Source organism: Bidens hawaiensis, unplaced genomic scaffold (genome assembly GCF_021521415.1).
Source record: "Bidens hawaiensis isolate Kalapana, Puna unplaced genomic scaffold, B.hawaiensis_p1.1 tig00006968_1, whole genome shotgun sequence".
In the NCBI taxonomy this organism is placed as follows: Eukaryota; Viridiplantae; Streptophyta; class Magnoliopsida; order Asterales; family Asteraceae; genus Bidens; species Bidens hawaiensis.
This window is the reverse complement of record NW_027491478.1, coordinates 999,702-1,021,725: the sequence shown is the minus strand read 5'-3', so window position 1 is coordinate 1,021,725 and position 22,024 is coordinate 999,702. Positions and strand designations below refer to the sequence as shown.

At 33.7% G+C, this 22,024-nt stretch overlaps 2 protein-coding genes across 2 annotated transcripts; one reads left to right on the top strand and one right to left on the bottom strand.

Moving 5' to 3' along the window:
• Positions 1–5,904: 5,904 nt before the first annotated feature.
• Positions 5,905–9,847, bottom strand: LOC143634042 (uncharacterized). The gene is made up of 5 exons (XM_077102226.1): positions 9,771–9,847; positions 8,510–8,583; positions 8,321–8,424; positions 8,164–8,229; positions 5,905–6,408 (listed from the first exon to the last, which is right to left on the bottom strand). Exons 1-5 carry the CDS (start codon positions 9,836–9,838, stop codon positions 6,148–6,150), a joined length of 573 nt encoding a protein of 190 aa, XP_076958341.1. The 5' UTR covers positions 9,839–9,847; the 3' UTR covers positions 5,905–6,147.
• Positions 9,848–14,137: 4,290 nt separating this feature from the next.
• On the top strand, positions 14,138–20,973 carry LOC143634041 (autophagy-related protein 18b-like). The gene is made up of 11 exons (XM_077102225.1): positions 14,138–14,203; positions 14,288–14,361; positions 16,105–16,178; positions 16,265–16,374; positions 16,567–16,658; positions 16,745–16,857; positions 17,895–18,014; positions 18,842–18,987; positions 19,828–19,941; positions 20,038–20,103; positions 20,802–20,973. Exons 1-11 carry the CDS (start codon positions 14,139–14,141, stop codon positions 20,944–20,946), a joined length of 1,119 nt encoding a protein of 372 aa, XP_076958340.1. The 5' UTR covers position 14,138; the 3' UTR covers positions 20,947–20,973.
• The last annotated feature ends 1,051 nt before the right edge of the window (positions 20,974–22,024 follow it).

Below are 22,024 nucleotides of genomic sequence, written 5' to 3'. Positions count from 1 at the left end.
GCGTATAAGTGTTTATTATCTTGGTTGATTATTAACTATTGCTTCACATGGATTTTGTTTTCTATTGATTGTGTTCTTTAGATCTTAGGGTTCATGTTTAATCTTTACTTGGTGTTTTGATTATTATGGTTGAATAGGCCTATTAGATCATAGAAGCTTGTTAATAGTTGGTTAAGATTTTGAATGTTTTGCTAAATTCCAATAGCTGTAAGGTGAGGAATTGTTCATGTGTCTTGGTCAATTGCATGCTAGGATAGTTAGTGACAATATTCTTGCTTATTGTGTTGATCCATGTTCATGATGTCATGTTAGTTTATCAAGTTATCTAGGGTTTAGTGTTTCGTAAGATTGCTTGCTTTAGATACTATTAATTAACCCTAATTGATGACTTTGCGAAAATCAATAAAACTGATTGCTTAATAATCTAATAATTGTTCTTTGGGATTTCGTTTGATTCAGTCAAGGGTCCTTAGGGTTTGTTAGATGAATACGTTTAGAAATCAGTTTCGATAATCATGTTAATTGTCCATTGCTTGATGATTGTTGATGCATGGGATTCTTACCTAGGTAGATTCATTCTCTATTTGGTTCCGATCTTGTGTTTGGTTGCTTGTTTCTCGTTTACTTGCTTATTTGTTTTCTTAGTTTAATATTAGTTTAAAATCCCCCTTAAAACATTTATAATAAATAGTCGTGTCGTAATTCGAGTCTAATTAGTTAATTAACGTAATTTATAGAGTCATGTGGGTTCGATATTCCGGACTTACTTAGCTTAGTACAATTGACCGGTTCACTTGCCGGTGTTTTGTTTAGTTGAGTCTTAGGTCTAATTTTTATTACTTGTTTAATTTAGTTAATATTTATTGACTGTTTTTAGCACATCAATGATCCTGGCTGAACCAACGAGAATCCTTGAGTCTGTTAACCCATGGATCCTGTTGAAGGATAGATGATCCTGGCTGAAACAACGAGGATCCTTGAGTCTGTTGACCCATGGACCCTTGTTGAAGGATAGATGATCCTGGCTGAACCAACGAGAATCCTTGAGTCTGTTGAACCATGGATCCATGTTGAAGGATAGATGATCCTTGCGAGAACTGAGCCATGGATCCTGGACTAGTGAAATCCAGCATCCTGGGCATCAGAGGAGTGTGATCCTCAGCTGGCCTCTTAGTTTTCTTGAGATCTTCTATCTCACGAAGGATCCTCTGGTTGGTCTTGTTCTGCTGCTCCATGTATGATTTTACCTGCAAAAACATAGATGAAACATCATTGTTAGTATTAATCACCGGCGCAGCGAGCAGCGGTTTTTGAGCTCTGGAAGACTAGTAGTTGCGTTTTGCTTCCAGCAGCAGGACGTTGTGCTCCCGTGATTGGCGGAGGCATCAGTGACAAAGTTCTTGATGAGAGAGGAGCCGATGTTGGCATGGTTGATGAAGCAGAGGTTGATTTAGAGGTCATTGATAGTGATATGGGTGTGAAAGATTGAAAATTGATAGAAAATAATCTGGAGTATAGCACCAATGGCCCCACGGTGGGCGCCAAATTGTTTTGGACAAAAATCTGCTAAGGATAATGTATCCAAATCTGTTATGTGAGGTTTAGTGCTAAAATGGTAACAGTGATTATATGAACGAAATACAGATGAGCACAGCGATTTGTTGCGAGGAAAAACCCTTTGATCTTGTTCAGATCAAAAGAAAATAACCTCGGGTGATGACAACTCGTCGATCACCAATTTATTAATATCAAAAAAGGTTACAATGGTTTGGAGATTATGATCGATGTTACAAAGTAAGCTAGTGAGTAGAGAGTTATTTATTCTTCTCTAGTGTGTGCGAGAGTACAAGTGTTTTCTAATCGATCATATCTCGATGTTTTATATAGAAAATACAAATAACAACTATTCCTATTTATCCGCCACTATTCCACTACTCTTCCAACGTTCATTGACCACGTGCTGGTAGCTTCCAGTAGCGAGATTTAAGGTGGACCAAGTCACAAAGCCGTTACCTTTGTTGAACAATAACCTACATACGTGAAACAATTGTTAATAATATTAACCTCCGAGGTTCCTTGATCTTTGACATGGTTCTGGATCTCTTCAGGAGGTAACTGATCCAGACATATCTTCAAGGATAATATATCCTCAGCAGAGAAAATATCAGTCCTAACAGGGGTGTAAACGTATTAAGCCGCTCATGAATTCCTACAGATTGACTCGTTAAAAACTCTGCTCAAGCTAAGCTTAAATGAGCTAAAATAGGTTTGCGAGCCTATTATTTATATAACTTTTAGTTAATACATTAGATATGGAATTATGATAAACAAAACTAAATAATATATATTGTTTTATATGTAAGTATTATAATTATAAAATTATATAAATAAATATATAAGTATATACATAAAATGATAAATGAGATTGAGCCTAAAGAATCACTTATAAATCAAGCTCTAGCTATAAACAGACTTTGAAATTAATGTCTCAAACTTTATGAGGGTAAGATGGGTGGTTTACTTGGACCATTTGAGTATGTCCATCGAGTTGGCGAGTAAGGTGGATACATGGGTAGGGTCGGCTTCAAGAAAGCAAAAAAAACTTGGGTCAAAAGTGAAAACAAAAATTTGTTTTAAATAAAATGAGTATTTTATTGGGTTTAAATAATTTATTTTTTATATGGGTTTACTTGGTTATAATTGAGTTATTTAAAAAACTTTTGTAAAAAAATGAGATTAAACATGCTTCAAATGAGATTAGAACCCATAACTTTTTGGTAGGGAGTAATACCCCTTTACCACTAAATCAAACTAGTTGTTATGGAATTTAGTTTAAACACTAAATATACATATTGTTTTAATAAAAATACAAATAATATAAAAGAAAATCGAGCCTAGCAAAGTGTCGGGCATGTGGCCGTCGACCACCCGGCCACACCTTATGGCCGGCCCTGTACTTGCCCCCCCCCCCCCCCAAGTTTGATATTTAGGGTGTAACAATCATATTATTGTTTAGACATTTAAAACAAAATGAACTATTTTTATATCCGATAGTAGTTATGAGGTGATCACCAATATTCAATGATCATGCTCGAAGCAGTGATTTCAAATAACTTGTGGTTTTGGCATGTGTACTTCAATCCTGCCGATTCGAATAGCGATTTCAATGTTCTTTATCAATCTTCGTTGTTAAATAGTGATTTGCATGGAACTGCCCCGAACTGTCCTTTTCAGGTTAACAACCGACAAGGCAACGTGGCTACTTTCTTGATGACGGGATTAATTTAGCCGATTGGTGTGTTTTTATAAAAGCATTTTTGTTCCCCTATGATCCTAAATAAAAAAGATGCAATAATCGGTAAGAAAAAACGTCGAACATGAATTTGATGTTTGAAAATCTAGATGGGGTATGCTTAATCAACCTCCATGCGCATGGAAGATGAAAACATGAATTTCAAACTTCGATTCGATCTCATGGAACACATTGCTACCCTACCAGGGTGGAACAAAGATTCAGACGACAAATAGTTGTAGTTTTATTTTTCCATATTTTTTTCAATGTTATTTATTATTTTTTTTAAAACAAGTTGATCTCAAACTTTGCTTCTTTGCACCCTTACTTGTAACATCTAAATTAGGTTGGGTTTAGAAACGTAATCTAGAAAGTATTGAAATTGATAGCTTGATGGAGTAATAAATTGACTTAACGAACTAGAAAGTAGCAACATGAACCGATTTAATTCGGTGAGAGAGATAATAATTAATAAATGATTAATAGATGAGACAAGAACATACTTTATATAGGAAAAACGTGTCGTGGTTGTTTTGAGTATTGAGTTCTAGTAGGTAGTATTTTTTATTTTATTTTTTATTTAAATGCAGAATAAGAAAGAGTATGACATTTGATAATACGTAATGATGACAATAGGTTAAAAATTACATGAGTTTTGGCAGTTTAGTTTATTATATTTTCTTTTTTTTTCTCGTTACATCACTTTTATTTACACGTTAAAACTTCCATTCATATGTTGACTTTGGACAATAATATAAAATAATTTATAAAAAATATTATGGAACTTTTTTTTTCCTTCTAATGTGTTTGTTTTTTTACTGATGTAACAACTGATATTTCGATTAATTCATGTTTTTATTTTAATTTCCCAATGCACATGACTTGTTATCACCTTCACAACACACGTAAATGATCCAACAAAGTTACACTAGTATATGATCAAGTGTGTCCACTTTTGAGTTGATGACTTGACCTTCAATTTCAGTTTATCTTTCTTGTATTTATAGGGAATTTCAATATTTATTATTCATGTTTATATATTAATTTTGTATCAGACGACTATGGATCTGAAAGCCAAAAAAAAAAAGTTTTATATTGTTTTTACAAGCTATGTCACATTATTGTTTAAATTTAATATGTAAAGAGACTTTATATATGCAAACATGCATGAAGAATCTATTGACATTCATGCATTTTAGAAGAGGATGGGTAAAAACATCGTTGAGTTGATGAATCAAATTGATACAATATATGATGGAAATGAATTCTAACAATGTAGATGATCAATAGGACGGATCAAACTCAAAGATCATCAAGCGAGATCGTCCAATGTCAAAGGTAGGTGCCATATCTTAGAATCTCTTAAATGGGTTATATTGAAGTAACGGGTCAAAAACGTGCATAATCAAGTTTGTTTACACCGATCACATGTGGATAAATAGGATATATACAGTCTTCGTAAGCACATACGTATATGTTCATCCTATGCGTAGAAAGTGAAACATATGGAAAGTTGCTAATAACACATGATCATGATCATACAAGCATTCGTAAATGTTGCAATGGTTATTGTAAACGGGTATTGTATTAATAAAGTGTGTAAAATACAAGAGATGACTCACTCTATTTATAGAGTTAGAGAGGGGCCTTTGAGTAATTACTAATAACATAAAAATAGGGATGACAATGGGCCAGGTTTAGGTATTCTAAAACCCATAACCGATTATTAGCCCTTCCCAAACTCGTGCCAAACCCGTCGGGTATTTATCGGGTAATTACCCGTCATGTTTCCCATCGGGTTTTGGGATTCCTATCGGGTTTGGTGAAAAAAACTAGTCGGGTTTTAATCGTGTTTGTCATATTAGATAATATTATTAGCTTCAATATTGAGATTACATTATTAAATCAAACTTGAACTTTCAAAGTCCAAACGTAATCACCACTTTAAATATAAATAGTATATGTACAAAATACTTCATATATTATTTAGCTTCAACACATAAAGAAGAAAAGATGAACCGAAAGAAAAAATAGTATTTCTCCTATTTAGTATTAACCGTTGGATATAAAACTGCTGTGATTTCTACTATATAGTTTTAGAAACCAAAGAACAATTAAAATAAACACATAAAAAATCGGGTAAATGGGTAAGTGTTATCGGACTATCAGGTAATTTAGAAATCCCAAACCCGTGAAAAAATTCAAAATTAATCTCAACCCGTCCCAATGATGCCGGGTTTCGGTTTTCCCATCAGGTTCGGCTTTCACTGTCATCCCTATATAGAAATGCCTAGACTACTGATTATTTACAACTAACAGTTATTATTTACGAAAACAATAATAATGCAAAGATATATCTAACATGTCGTCATTATAATTCAAAAGGGTAAATATTTTTAAATTATAACTCATTTATTTTTTTATTAAATGTTTTATAGATTTTTAGAAAACACGTATTTAACCTGTGTAAATACATCAGCTCTTGCAACTTATTAGTTTCAGATCCTAATTTAAGAATTTTAACTTAATTTATAAAAATAAAAGGTAAGCTCCTAATTGTTTATTTAAGTAAATATAATGCAACTAGACTATTACTTTCCACAAAAAAAAATGAAACTATTTTATAAAAGCTTTGGTAATACATTGTAAACTTGCAACAACAAACATCAATATCTTCCCATACAGTTCAACCCATCACATATGTTCCGAATTACAACCTCAAATTACAAAATTAATCAAAATTGTTTAGATATTGTCTTCTCGGTCTCGAAGTCGAAAACAACTGTTACATAGAAATCTTAATCTTTACACTCTTTAAGATGATTAAGTTCAAAAATATTGGATTAATTTAAAGTTTAGATCCAAATACTCCCGAGAGCCTCTTCAAGGGCTCGTTTTCGGCTTAATTCTATGCTCCAACCACCAGCTTTCCCACCTCGTTCGGCTTTTAATCTCATTGTTTCTTCATCATCCATATGATATGCATGCAGGTCGTCCCCGGACCCCATGGGGACCGGATGCGTGGGTCGAGGTTGTGGGATTGTTCCTCCCGCAACTGCAGGTACATAATGCCCGTCTGAGGTTGACACCCCGAACTGAGAACTTGTTCCCGTGATCTGTCATGGCATTATGTAAAAAAAGTAATGAAAAACAGATCGAATATCAATAGCTGGCAAAACGTGTCTAATCGTGTTAAACGGGTCAAACACAACACGATTAACACGGAGACCAAACACAAACACGACCTTTTGAGCATCATAAAATATAACTTGTTCAGTAACACAAAGGACACGACATGTTTGACACGGTTAACAAACAACAAAAGAAAATAAAAGTCACCAAAAAATTACAATCCATAATATCCTTAAAACAATGATTCGCAACAATCTATAATATATTTTATATATTTATATTTTCGCTAAAAGTACAGGCATCGTGTTCATGTCGTTCTGTGCTAATGGGTCGTGTCAGGAACTGGCAGCTCTAGATACAGGTTGTATTTAGCTAAAAATGGAACAAGGTGATACGGATCAAAAGTAACCTAATGTGTATTCACATGATTGGTGTCATGAATCGTTGTGTTAACAGCAGTATCTTATCATTTTGATAATGTAGCTATTGTAATCGTATTTAGTTTCTTACTTACTTACAAAATACAGTTCTAATAATAAAGGGTAGGCCAGATCCAATCTGACCAACGCATACAAAATTACCCGTTTAAACCCGGACCCGTTTTGACCATTCACCCAACCCTACCATCTTGCTACCTCTCGTTATTAGATGTAAACGAATCAAGTCGCTCGTGAACTACTCGACATCAGCTCGCTAAAAGCTCGAACTGAATCGAGCTTAAACGTGTGTTACATATATCTTATAACTTATACACACTGGCTGAAATATTGCACAATTATATAAGAATCCTCAAAATTGCCTTAAAATATACTAATAAAAGGTACTATATACAGGCTATTTGAAACTTCTTTTAACCTGCAAGGTAAACACTAAATAACGTGCATGCAAATACTTCCAAGTGCTTAATATTAGTCCTAAGTCTCATCCTTCCTGATATTTTCTAACTAGTTGCTCTTAATCTTATTAGCACGCTACCTATTCATTTAAAAAGGAAAAAAAGTGTTTCGGGTCAACCCAGGCGACCCTTACATAACTACCCGTTTTGACCCAGGCCCATTTGGCCCGGTACCAGCCTAACCAGTTTTCCAACTCACCATCTCCCATCACAAAGTGATCACCGTGATTTACATGATAAGAAGTCAATGCAAATATGCTATGCTGACCAGGTATCAAAACTAGGCTTGTAAAATGTAAACAAACCGAACGGAACATGTTCGTGTCTGTTCATTTAACTTCAACCGAACAAACGATTGAACACAAGCAATTGAACAAACGAGGTTTTCTTGTTTTGTGTTCGTTCGTTAAATAATGAGTGTGCTCGTGTTCATTTGTAAATGTCATAAGGATGGTTCATGAACGTAAACAGACACAAATGAACGACCATGACTGAACATAGAAGAACGAACATAACGAGCAAACACCAATTAAAAGTAAACATGAACATCATGCCTAAAATATTAATAAAACTAGACTAACTTGTAATGATCCTAAAATAATCAATTATTAATAAAGAATGAACTTAAATAAACATAAACAAATGAACATAAACGAGCGTAAATAAGCGAGCGTTCATGAGCATAAATGAACAAACGGGACGGGTTCATGTTCGTTTGTTTAACTAATGAACTAAAATTTTGTTCATGTTCATTTGTTTATTAAATAAATGAACATAAACGAACTTTCTGCTGAACTGTTCACGATCGTTTACCAGCCTAAACAGCAGAAACAGGAAGACTAACCATATCAACATCAGTCTGTGCAGGTTGTCCTTTGCTTGCTGCAAGTGCCGCTGCAAATTCTTCAGCCTACTTGATCAACCAAACAAAATTATTTAGCATAATGTGAAAAATCATAACACGCCAATTTCTAGGATTCATGATTCATCGTGTGACAAACCTTAAGAGCTTGAGCATTCATTATTTGTTCTGCGTTTTCTCTTTGGTATTGTGCAATCTTTGCTTCAATTGCAGGAACATCTACTCCATCAACCAGGTTCACAACTGAAAAACAATCGGTGCAACTAACGCAAGTGAAAATGGTAATCTTATTTTTGGTTTATTGAAAGATAACTAAAGATTAACTTACTCATGTCTTCAACTTCCTCTAAGTAGTCATTATACTCTCTTAATGATGGAAAATCTTCCACTCTTTTATTAAATCTGTATAACCATAACTAATAATATTAGATTGTACTGAAGTAAACATCAAAGTGCGACACATATAACAACATTTAATATCAAAGGTAAAAACTTCCATCAAAATCATATCATAACAATTTTCTCTTTTAGCAGTGTATATTCTCAATGCACAATTTATATCAAAAAATAACATTCAACACATATTAAAACTTTCTTTCATATAATTCTGATAACACGGTATGTTGCTTCTTCATCTATGCATTCCCCATAACAACAAACATATAAATTTTACTCAATGCTACCTAGGGTTTCATGGTATATGCAGTTAATGTGGTAAAAGAAATCGGATATCGGTCAAGGACAGATAAATGAGATATAGTGTATCGCGGCGGGATACCGGTAATTTTAATATCATGCAGAATTTATATATATAGCAATTTAACACTAAGGCTGGTTGTTGTGGAGGGACTTTAAACCTCAAGTTAAAGCGCCATGTCATGTTATAGCTCCGCCCTTTAACACAGTGTTATGGTTTAAAGCCCCATTACCACGTTAAAGCCCCACCATTAAGCATTTGGGCCCCACCATTTTCTCCTTTGTCGTCCGTTAATGTGTTGAAGCCCCTCCCTTTGCTGTCTGGCCTTTAATGCCCCGGCACGGTGTGCCGAGCGTTAAAGCTGGGCAGGTCATCTCGTTGTAGCAACTCAGTATAGTCTCCTACCATTAACAAATTAACTTTTTGCAACTTGCAAAACACTAACAGTTGTAGCAACTAGGAACTGATTAATACTTAAGACACTAACAATTGAGAATTAAGACTTAAAACACTAATAGCAGCCATAAGAAGAAAGACAAATGGTAGAACTAATATTATCAGTACCAATATCGGGAAAATCAGTGACATATCGGTCAATATTATCCATACCGATATTCTAATAGATATTTCACATGGTAATGATAGCCGACATAGCACGGATACTGAGTGCATGGAGTATAGCCATCACCACATTACAAATTTGACACTATTTATTTACTCTTAACTTCGAATCAGATACTAATTTACCCCTAATTATAACCCTAGAGCTAATAAACCCTAAATCTCAAAACCCTAAGCTTGCATAAAGTAATTTACTATTAATAAGATTGTAATTTGAGCCCTAGAATTGAATGGAAAGAGAGATGTGATAATAATAATGATAACGAATTACATGTTGCCGATGCGTTTGCGAATGGTCATCTCTTTAGCGAATGAGTTTGTACCCGAAGCAACCACCATATTATTATTATTATTATTATTATTATTATTATTATTATTATTATTATTTGCAGGTTTCCGGTGAGGTACGGTTGAAGGTGAGTTGTATAAGTAGATGGTTTTAATTAGGCGTGTATAAAGTATTACTAGACGGGAATATGTTAATCACGTAACAAATATAAGTGTTTATGGTTTGATGAAAACCTTGAAATCGTTTAAACCGGTCATTGGTTTGACTTCTTTTTTCTTTTTCATTTTTTACTTTCGGTTTGTTGGTCGGTTTCAAAATTTTCAAAACATAGTGAACGGTTGGTTCGCGGTTTATACTGGCAACCGGTCATACGAAACCAGACCAGACTGTAAATGTTGAATGCATTTTAATGTTTTTTATTATTAATTATTAGATATGTTTTGTAATATATATTAGATATAGTTAAAATTTAATTGAACATAATCTTTTTATTACAAATAACTTGGCTATACAATTTCAAATTAACCTAATTGCAGTATGATTCATTTTATAATCTTTGTTGTTATTATTTCACGTCCTAGATATTCCATTAATATTTACCATCTATGTGGCTAAAATTATCATTATTTAAGATCCTCTCAAATATCATATTATGTTGGTGTTTAGTTAAAATTGATGGTACGTTTAAATTAATAAATAATTTAAACTAAATTTATTATTAAAATTTAAACTGTGAAACCAAATAGGAACCAGACCGTTAGTAACGACTCGGTTGCAACTTTCAATGGTTGAGTATGGTTTTGGACGACAAAAAAATCAGTATTAACGGTTGGACTCACAAGTAACTTAAAAACCATCAAAACCGACACTGAACACCCATACGTAACATATTAATTTATTTAAAATCAAAAAAATTATAACAATATCATATCCAAATTAAAGAGAATAAAATGCTCGTTTTTATGGTGTAATTTTTTCATAAAAATATTAACGTTTGAAAAGGCTATAATCGTTTAAAAAGCATGGATGGGAAGTTAGTTTACAACATAAATAAAAAACATAATATGGTTAAAGATGAGGGACCAAACTTGTAAGTTGAATAGATTGTGTTTAAAAGACAAGTTTACCCTTACTAACACATGTACTTCATGCTTTAAGTGTTGTAAATTACTTAAAAATGGGTGTCTTAATTTGCCCTTGTTTGGTGTATCATATATAGTATAGAAAGGAGATTAGGCTGAGTGTAGTGGGCGTGGGCTCGGGCGAGAACGAGCGCAAACACCCCCCGACGATATGTGGGCAAATTGGGGCGGGGGCGGGGTTTATTTGTCGCTTGTGTGTTAAAAAAATAATATCATCTATATATGACTGTTGGCAACGGTCAAACTTAAAAAAATATATATATATATTTAATTTAAATAATATATATATATATATAAAAATACACCTTTCTCCTCCATTTTATATCAATTTTATACACAATTCATACCCAAATTCTTACAAAAAAGTAGCAAAATGAATCCTAAAAACAACCCGAACCAACCGAACTACCAATTCCTTGCTTTCGGTCAAACGTATGGTTCGCAACCGAGCCAACGAGCCAACCGAACCAACCGAACTTACAATGGAACCCGATGAACCTAAATCAACCGAGCTATCCGGTTCAATTTTCCGACCCGAACCTAAGCATGTACGCCAACTATCTTAGCCCCCAAAACACAATGCCGACGTTCGGGTCTACACCACCGGAGTCGGAGCCGGTGACGGTGCCGGAGACGCAAACGTCACGGGCCTCCGGTTCAAGCAAAAAGGCGACCCGTAAACACAAAAAGAAACAACCGGGGGAGCCGATGGCGCAACGTGATCCATAAAAGCATTGGAGCGAGGAGGAGGAGGTGGCCCTCGCAAGGGCTTGGGTCATCATTTCGGAGGATCCCAACGTTGGTAAGTTTTTTAATATTAAGTATTTATTAAAAATGTATTTAGTGTTTATTAAAATGTATACTAATTGTGACAAATAATTTTAATTTGTAGCTAACTTTCAAGCCACCGGGGTGTTTTGGAAGAAACTCTTTGAAGCTTGGCTCACGATAACCAATAAACCGAAAGACTACCGGGGAAAAGAAGCGGCCCAAGCCCACTGGAATGGGCTTAACGCCGATTGTCAAAAATTTGCCGGGATAGTTAACCGGTTGCAGGGGTCCGGCTGGCGTAGCGGGCATAACGACATCGACATTATAAGTCAAGCCTTGAGCGACTTTCGAGCTCAGGGCAAACTTTTGAGTGGCCCAGGAAACCGTTCAAGTATTTGAATTGTTGGGAAAAGCTACGTCGTTGCGCGAAATGGAACGGGGCACCAAACGTTCCGGCCGCCCGACAAGCCGACTCATCCCAGCCTTCAAAAAAGTCGAAGATATCGTCATCGACAAATCCGAGCACACCAAACACACCCTCCGATGCTCGTAGCTTCTTCCTGGACGACACAATTAACTTATCGGACGGTGTTAATATAGCCGACGACGAAAAAGTAGAGGAGTTGTCTCGACCATGCGGGAGATCGAGAAAAAAATAAGAGGGAAGGATCGTCGTTAACACGATTCAATACAGCGCCCGATGAAATAAATGAGTTGGTCGGTCGTTTGGAAACAAATGCCACGGTAATAGGAAACGACCTTCGAGCATCCAACAAACAACAAGAAAAGCTTAATCAGACGTTGAAATTACGTCAAATGAAATATGACTATGAATCCCTCAGAGCGGGGGGGTTTCACGAGGATGCCGCATTATTGTTTCAACGACGACGTGAAAAAATACGCGAATATTACGGATATTAGTTTCTTTTTTTTAGTTATGTTTTATTTTTATTTTTTTCTTTAGTTATGTTTTTTTATATTTTTAGTTATGTATTTTTTTTAGTTATGTTTTTTTTGTATTTCTTTTTAATTTTAATGCATTTTTATTTTATTATTTAAATAAATTAGTTTTTATTTGATTAGTTTAATTATAAAAAAAAATAATAAAAAAGATACTGTGGACCCAACTTGTAGCCCCTACACCATTACACCCCAAAAACAAAGTCGCCCCCTTTAGCAGAGTTTCATGTATGTGCACCTCTAACCTAGATCAACAAATTTTACCGATTCTTGTACTAAAGATCAATGGTTATGATCTTGAGCTTTGATATCCGTGAGTGATAACTCTAAATTGTATACTTGAAATGTTAATGTAACATATGTAAGAGTGTTTTTGCTATTTGGCAAAACTTTGAATTCTTTATAAAGAAATAAACATTGGGACTTAAAGTTGAATTTATGTCATTTCAGAAGTATTTTATTTCAGATCAATGTGACATATTAAACGTGAGAGCAAGTGTAAAGACTGATTCAACCAATCTTAATATTTCGTGAGAAACTACGTGTGTGGTTTTTGGTTAAGTGTAACTATCTAATCCCAAAACATGCACATACACATATCACATAGTTAACCATATCATGTATAATATTTATCGATATACTACTCTTTAATAAAAAGTAATATATTTCGTCACTTGGCATACCCAAATTAATCTTAACAAATGACTTTGTATTAACACTGTATGATAAATATATGGTACGATGACTTTATATTAACACTTTATATAATTAATATACTAGTAAAATTGTATTTTTATTTATGTAGTAAATATTTTATTGTAATTAATTACCCGTGCATTACACCGATCTCAAGCTAGAATACATATACTTACACAAACATAAACATACGACACTTGCATATATCAGATACATATACACATCACATACACGTACATTATACACGTGTGTTTGTGTGTATAACTAAAAACACATATAATTTAAATAAAAAATAATAAGCTAGCTGAGTCCTAGTATGAGAAAACAATTGACAAGCCGAGCTTGAGCTCTAGAATAAGAACTCGAAACGAGCCAACCTCAAGCTTGAGCTAGGCTCGCTTACATCTCTACATGGAATAACAGTCCCTAGTTATGATAAAATGGTTAAATGTGTCTTCAACACGAGAAAACTTGTTAAGCAAATCAACACGAATTTATTCCCTTTGTTTTTTTTTATATATATTTGATTTTCTGGTCACATAAGCTATGGATTTTCTTACCAGGTTCAGCAAGTCATGCATAACAATTCTTCGGCCCCTACTTTCCAAAACTTCATTTTTAATCGAGTTTGGTTTGCTATTCAAACTGACACTTTATTAATCGTTTTAAAAAAAAAAGAAATTAAGATGTTAAGTTATAAAAAAAATTATGTTTTATGATGAATATTATATATGCAAGTCCATAACCATTGCTTAAAGTGAAAGGTAAGTTTAGAAATCAAATGGCAGCAGCAAGTAGTTCAGCATCAAATCCAATACGCTGTGCGTCTTTCAATCAAGACAACAGGTATTAATTATTATTATTCCGACTGTTAATTATTACGATCAATTTAGGGTTTTATTTGCTAATTGTACGAACGAATGAATGCAGCTGCTTTGTAATTGGAACAAAAGATGGCTTCAGAATCTTCAATTCCAGTACAGGAAGACTCTTATATGAACGCGGTATGTGATTGTGATATCATATCGAAATAATTAGGGTTTATGTTAGCAGTTATGTGTATGAATTATGGAGTTAATGATCTTATATATTGAAAGATGTGTTGCATTAGTAACGGTTAAACCCTAGGTGTACTGTTGTATAAATGCAGGGGGCTGACCTGCTCGAGATCACCTTGTGAAAAAGCTCGAGCCTAAACTAAGCTCGATTAATAAACGAGCCCAAGCTCAAGCTCCAGCTCGAGCCGGCCAAGTCCAAGGTCGAGGCTGGCTTGTTTTGACTATGCACTATGAAATTAATATAGAAATCTAAAAGATGTAAAACTTTGAAGCAGACAAGGCTCGAGCTCAGACTCAATAACTAAAGGAGCTTTATTTGAGGCTTGGGCTCGCCTCGAGCTCGAAAAAGCTCAGTTTATTTCGAGCTTTTTATCAATCCGATATTGAGTAGCTCATGAGCAGCTCTGTTCGTTTGCATCTCTCGAGTAGCTCGAGCTTGGGCTCGATAATTAAATGAACTTTATTTGAGGCTCGGGCTCGCCTCGAGCTCAAAAAACCTCAGTTTGTTTCGAGTTTTTCATCGATCTGATCTCCTCGAGTAGCTCGTGAGCGGCTCGGGCTCGATAACTAAATGAACTTTATTTGGGGCTCGGGTTTGGGCTCGAGCTCGAAAAGGCTCAGCTCATTTCGAGGTTTTTACTGAACTTAATCTCAACTAGTTCGTGAGCAGCTTGGCACGTGTGCACTCCTTCCTTTGAGAACACACAGAAATATAGTTAAAATGTTTTGATTAAAAGTATATGGAACATGGCAAACACATAATTTGACAAAGAGAATTTTTTTGATCAATCACAAGATCATGAAAGTTATTAGAATTGAATGCTGCAATTACACTACTATATAGTGGAATTCATCTAAAAATTCAATGATTACAGTGTGTGTATGCATGGGCTTATTGATATAAAGCATACATAAAACAAATATGATACATTACATACTAGAGGGCACTAGTTTCAATTAAAAAAACTACAAGAACTGTATAAAAACTTGTCTTTGTTGCTTTAACTGTGATACATAACATGGTTATGTAATATCAATACCACAAAACCACATCTTTGTTTCTCTTATTATAGCTTGCCAGCAGTATGTACAAGTGCTTATGTGGTTCTCGGTACTTTCCATTTATAATTAGTTTTGACTCATTTACTAATTAAATGGCCAGTTTTGAAATAATTAGATTTATATTGTAATAATATTGTTCTTTTAGTTATAACTGTCGGACCCCCAATCTTTCCATTTTGACTGGTTATTGTTGATTTGCATGTGCATCAGGGATGCTCATTTTCTTACGGTTTGAATTTTTAATATTTTAATTATAGTTTTTATATATATTATAACATATTATAATTTTTTTTGTATAAATGTGTGTTTAATATACTAAAAAATATATAAATAACTGGCTCATCTAAGCTCACGAGCCAGATCGAGGTTGATATTTGAAGCTCGGGCTCGGGCTCATTTATTAAACAGGCTTTTTTGGGCTCGATCTCGTTTAAGCTCGATTCGATTCAAACTTTTAACGAGCCTATCTCGAGTAGCTCACAAGCTGTGTGGCTCGTTTACAGCCCTACTAGCACTTCTCTAGTGTGCACACTCCAATTGGTTTTAAGTTATTTGTATGAATATACTATTGAGATGTATTAGTCTGAATCAGTTTTAAGATGACTCAGTATTATTATTATTCCTCAGTTATTGGAGCATTTGTTATTGTTGAAATGCTTTACACCTCTAATCTTCTTGCCATTGTTGGAGCTGGTGAACAGGTAGTTCAGATATGTTAGTTAATTCATTTATTGTTACACAACATAACCTATGTAATTGCATCATAATTTTTCCTTAACTATAACAGGCGTCTTTATCTCCAAGGCGTTTATGCTTGTTCAATACTGAAACCGGAACTGCTTTGCATGAACTAAATTTTTTAACTTCAATTCTTGCTGTTTGTTTAAATAAAAAAAGGTATACTGTTATAATTTGTTACATATTTATATGCGTATATAATCAGTTTCACTTAATAATTTGTAAACTTAAATATAGCTAATTTGTTTTGGTATAATTTCATATATTTTACTAAAAACTTGCATCAATATGAGAATTTGGCGTGTTAAGGAGAAATAGAAGGGTATAATGGTCATATTATTTTGCATGCAGGCTGATAGTGGTTTTGCAAGGCCAAACATTCATATATGACATAAACAGTCTTTCTATTCTAGACACAATAGACACAGTGCCAAATTTGAAAGGTGATTCCTTTTCTCTTAAATTTGAACATACTTGATATTGATATAATGCTATGATTATGTATTTATTTATTTATTTATTTTTTTAGGACTTTGTGCATTTTCTCCAAGTCTGGATGGTTGCTATTTAGCTCTTCCAGCAAGCACCACAAAAGGGTCTGTGTTAGTTTACAATGTTATGGATCTCCATTCACATTGTGAGGTTAACTATTTTTTTTTTTGAACTGCAACTTTTAATTATTATTATTATTTCATGGAATGATGAAAATTTTCATCACTTCAGCTCATAAAGCCATCCATTTTATCCCAAAATTAGTCAATATTTCGCCGAAAGTAAATTCTAGGAAACCAATTGCTGTTTTTGTACCCACAAGTCAGTACATAAACATATATTTTTTCACAAAAACAAAGTTTTGTTTGTTGTTGTCACTGTCTCACCGAACATCTGGTCATGAAACAAAAAAAAAAAAAACCAACCCGAAGCCAATAAACTGAACCAGTGAACCCAGACTAAACGGCTGTTTGGTTTTATGTGCTCGTAAAAATCAAATTTTCGCTTTGGCTTCGGTTTTGGTTTTGTGTGTAACTAAAACAAAAAAATCGATCCGAAACTGAAATAACCAAACTAAAACAAACGAACCCAAACAAAAACCGACGGTTTCAGTTTTATGTTTTCACAAAAACAGAGCTTTCTGTTTGGTTTTGGTTTTGGTTTTGCATGTAATTAAAACTGAAAAAAACCGAACTGAAATAATGAAACCCAAACAAAAGCCGACGGTTTGGTTTTATGTTTTCTTTTGATCCGGATTTGCATGTAATCAAAACCGAATCAAACCAAATGGATTTTCATTTTGTGTTTTGAATTTTAAGTAACTTACAAGAATTTAATAAGTAGCACCCAGATATTTAGCCCAGTTGTATAATAATCAAATAATCATTAACTAACAAAAAAATTTAGGCCGAAGTTCTTATTTTGGGCCAAAACTTTCTTTTTCGCCTAAAATTTTAAGCCCAAATGGCAAAACCAAAAAAACCAAAACCGAAACCAAAAAAACTGAAACCTAACACTTATTCAAACACTCAAAAATGAAATTTTGGTTTGGTTTTCTTGTAGATCTTGAATGAAAACTGAATTGGCAAGTGTGAAATTTGATGAAAATTTATTTTAGAAATTTGGGATGTGAGTTATTAACCATTATGTAATCAACTGTGGTTATTAATGTGTTAAATAAAATACAGATAGATGCACATCGGTCACCATTGGCTGCAATAGTATTTTCTTCAAATGGGATGTACATTGCTACTGCATCCGAACACGGGACTATAGTTAGGGTTCATTCTGTTTCAGATGCAACCAAGGTCAGACATTATACATAAACTGATGCGCGCGCACACACACACACACATATATGTATGTATGTATGTATAAATGGCAATTTAATTTAGCCCATTTTAAACGCATAAATAAAGATATAGCTAAGAGTTAAGAAGGGACAGGACTACGTCTGGCGGGTCAAATGGGTTGAGAGTCACCAAATTGTTTTTGTTAAAAGACTGATTATTTTTGTAATGATATTGTCTTTTTTATTTTTGGAAAGTAATTAACGCATTGATTATAATTAGTTTTACTTCTAGACAAAAAGAGTGTTTGCTGTTTAACATAACACTTAGGAGTTAGGACTGCTAAATGGGTCGGGCTGGCGGGTCGAACCTGCCATGAACCCCACGACCTCTTTAGCCTGAAAAAGAATTGACTAATTTTTTTTATATTAATGCTTTAAAATTCTAAATTTACATATTTTTATATTTGTAAAACAATTATGCTTAAAATATATCAGCTTTTTTTTTAACTTTAAAACTTGGGCATAAATCACTCGAAACAGATTAAGTTATTGGATAACCACATTTTAGAAGACACAACCCATTTTATTTGACACGAAACCGACCCCGAATCCGTTTAGACTAAACCCAAACCTGTGAATTTCATGTTTGGTTTCGTATCGTGTCAGAAATTCACACCCTTAACAACACGCCACGGCCCGTTTCCCTTACAACAATAATGAACCGTGTAATAATGATTCATGAACCTGTTTTTACCCGTTACGTACATCACTCATCTTTGTAATTATGATTTCCCATAATCTTTAAATAACTGTTTTTTCTCATTTTTTTCTCATCATATTCAGTCTTATAGTTTCCGAAGGGGAACATACCCATCAATTATATTTTCTTTATCATTCGGGCCATCTAATGGGCTTCCCGATATACTTCTCGCCACAAGCTCTTCGGGCTCGGTTCACGCGTTCTTTCTTGGGTTGGCCATACATCAAAGGTGAGAGTACAGGTTAAAATATTTTTTTATTAATTTGTTTTATTATTATTATTATTATTATTATTTTATTTATTTATTTTTTTTTTGGTGGGGGAGGTCTACTGTCAAGTCGGGTAATAGGTCGATACAGATTTTTTAATGTGGGTGACACGCGGACCAGGTCTAGTTTGGGCCTACCCACGAACATATTTTAATCCAGTTTTTTGGGTTATCAATAATCTATGTGATATAAGCAAATTTATATATATTACTAAGATGATTTTTCTTTTATTGTGAACTTATTAGTTTTTTTTTTGGTACATATTTTTATCCAATTGATGGGCCATGAACAGGCCTGTAAACTAACCGAACGTTTGGCAGGAAATTCGTTTATATCTGTTTGTTTACTAAACGAACAAACATGAACAAAATTTTTTGTTCACTTAGTTTTATGAATGAACATGAACACGTCTCGTTTATTCATGAATGTCCGTGAACGTTCGTTCATTTAAATACATTTCGTTTACATACATTTATCTTCGATAGTTTAATTGTTTATGTTCGTTCGCTAATATATCCGATTATGATCCATTTAAACACTTTTATATTCAATTATGCTCATTCATCTATTTCACTTATGTCCGTTTGTTTATACCATTCGCAAACATGACCTAACACGTATAAGTTCAATTTCTTAACGAACAAACACAAACGAGAAATATGCTCTGTTCGTGTTCGTTCGGTATGTCTATAGGCATAGCTATATATAGTTTACCATTTATGTGCTATGACTTCCAAATTAATGTTATAACTAAGAGTTTTTTTTTATTCTGAATTAAATTATTTGGTTATATTTACCAGAAGTAAAAGGTCAACTACTTTTCTTGGGTCAATAATTCCCGATACAGTTGGCGATGCACTCGATGCAACGCATCATCATGTTCTTCATAACGCTGTTGCACCCGGAGTTAAAAGGTAACGCGAATAATATTCAGTTCTGAAACCTTTTCTTGTGAAGTATATTTTGTGGGTCCCATTTTAGAGTTGAAGGTTTTTGTGATTTTATGACAGTTATGCGGTGATTCGCAAGGTTGACCGAGCTTCTGACACGCCATCATCTGAATCCACACCTTGCAGGTGAGTAACTTGCATTTACAAAGCTTCTCATCTTCTTTATATTGTGATTTATTATAATGTGCCATTTTGGCCCGTTTACTTTTAAATGGGTTGTTGTTTGAACTGGTTGAAAATTGGCTACATATTTACTGAGCCTGTCGTTGCGTAACCAATAAGTTATAGAGAAAATTGCGTAAATAGTTCATGTGGTTTGACCATTTTGCAAGTTTTTTTAAAAATGCAAACTTAGTCCAAATATTTGTGAGAGGATTGCACGTTTAGTTCCACCACTAATCTAGTTAGTTTTTGATGGAAAACTGAGGGTATATTTGTCATTTAACTAAACATGCAACCCTCTCATTAATGTTTTGACTAATTTTGCAATTTATAATTTGGGGACCAAACATGCAAAATGGGAAAATTACAGGGACTATTGGTGTTATTTTCTCTACATTATATTTTCTAAAATTTTGAAAAAAATATGTTTTGAGTCAACCCAGCTTGAGCTGTTTAACCCGGGCCTTATAGCTATATAGGTGCCAATTTCAGCTCTTTTAGGTTCGGATTGTATTATGTTTAATCTCTATCGGCTCAAATCGACCATAATGTATCTTTAACGCATAAAAATTCTTTTAAATCAATTATTATAAAAAGATTTTTATTGAAATAATACAAGTATTTAATCATATTTAACACAATAGTTATTTTACTCTTTTTAGAGCCACAATATCGATAATTACCTACAGCGGGTATTTCTTGGAATACGTGCTTAATATCAACCATCGGAACGAGTCTTCGTGGACGTTGGATCGAGAATTCAATCTTTTAACAGCGATTTTGGAAAGTGGGCCCGACTCATCGTGACCTGGCTTTGTGTTGGCTTGGCTGTATATTATGTTTGAAGGCTTAATGTTATGATGAGTTGTACATCATCTTGTGGTGGTTGTACGTTGCTTAGGTTTTGGAAAAAGCTTGTTGTTTGAAGATGTGATTTATTACATGAAATTATTGATGTAAATAACTTTCATTTTGGGTGTTTGTGGATTACCCATCAAAAGGTCAACTCACATTGGCTCGTTTAATAAGCGAGCCCGAGTTTATACTTCACTTGTTGAGCTCAAGCTGGCTAGTTAACCTAAGTTAGTCTATTATTTTACTTGGTTTTTAATTTTATATTTAGATATTTATATATATATACATATATATATATATATATATATATATATATATATAATAATTGTTAGGGTTTAGATCAAATGCAAATTAAATTAACGTGCTAATTGTGAGAAGAATCAATTGATGTAATTATATAAAACATAGCGTAATTATAGTGGTGTAATTATACTACAATGTATATGTAAGTATACCACTTGTATATATAATTATGCTATTTAATTTGCATGTTTAATACAGTTTTTACGCTAACTTTCCCAACAATTGTTATTATATATAAATTTATATATATAAAAAAAACTAATGTATGCTATGTATGTTTTTGCAATTATAATTATAACTATTCTAATGAATAATTACTAAACAAATAAACGGGTAGAGTTGGAGCTTGAAAAACTACTAACGATCTGAGCTTGACTTTTAAAAATAAAGCTTGAAACGAGCCGGGCTCGTGATTTAAGTTAGATAAGCTCTTTTAAATATAACAAGTCAAGCTTGAGCCAGGCTAGGCTTAGCTCAACTAGGCTTGTTTACACGACATTTCGGATATGGTGTAATATAACTTTTGGGGTCAAACGAACTATTCCCACGTTGATATCGACTAGGATATATCATATCTGAAAGGTCAAATAGGCAGACACATTAGAATTTTTAAGGTATATCGCGTAACAAAGGAATGTTGATCTAAAATATATTTACATATATGATTTGAATCTCAAACTGATCGAAGTTGAAAGTCAAAATGATTTACTTTAAAAACTGTATGATG

Coding starts and splice junctions, on each gene's coding strand:
- LOC143634042 (XM_077102226.1), bottom strand. CDS start 9,838: ATGGTGGTTGCTTCGGGTACAAACTCATTCGCTAAAGAGATGACCATT. Junction 8,584..9,770: donor CGCAAACGCATCGGCAACAT/GTAATTCGTTAT, acceptor ATGGTTATACAG/ATTTAATAAAAGAGTGGAAG. Junction 8,230..8,320: donor TGAATGCTCAAGCTCTTAAG/GTTTGTCACACG, acceptor TTGATCAAGTAG/GCTGAAGAATTTGCAGCGGC.
- LOC143634041 (XM_077102225.1), top strand. CDS start 14,139: ATGGCAGCAGCAAGTAGTTCAGCATCAAATCCAATACGCTGTGCGTCT. Junction 16,179..16,264: donor TTGTTGGAGCTGGTGAACAG/GTAGTTCAGATA, acceptor TAACTATAACAG/GCGTCTTTATCTCCAAGGCG. Junction 19,942..20,037: donor GTTGCACCCGGAGTTAAAAG/GTAACGCGAATA, acceptor ATTTTATGACAG/TTATGCGGTGATTCGCAAGG.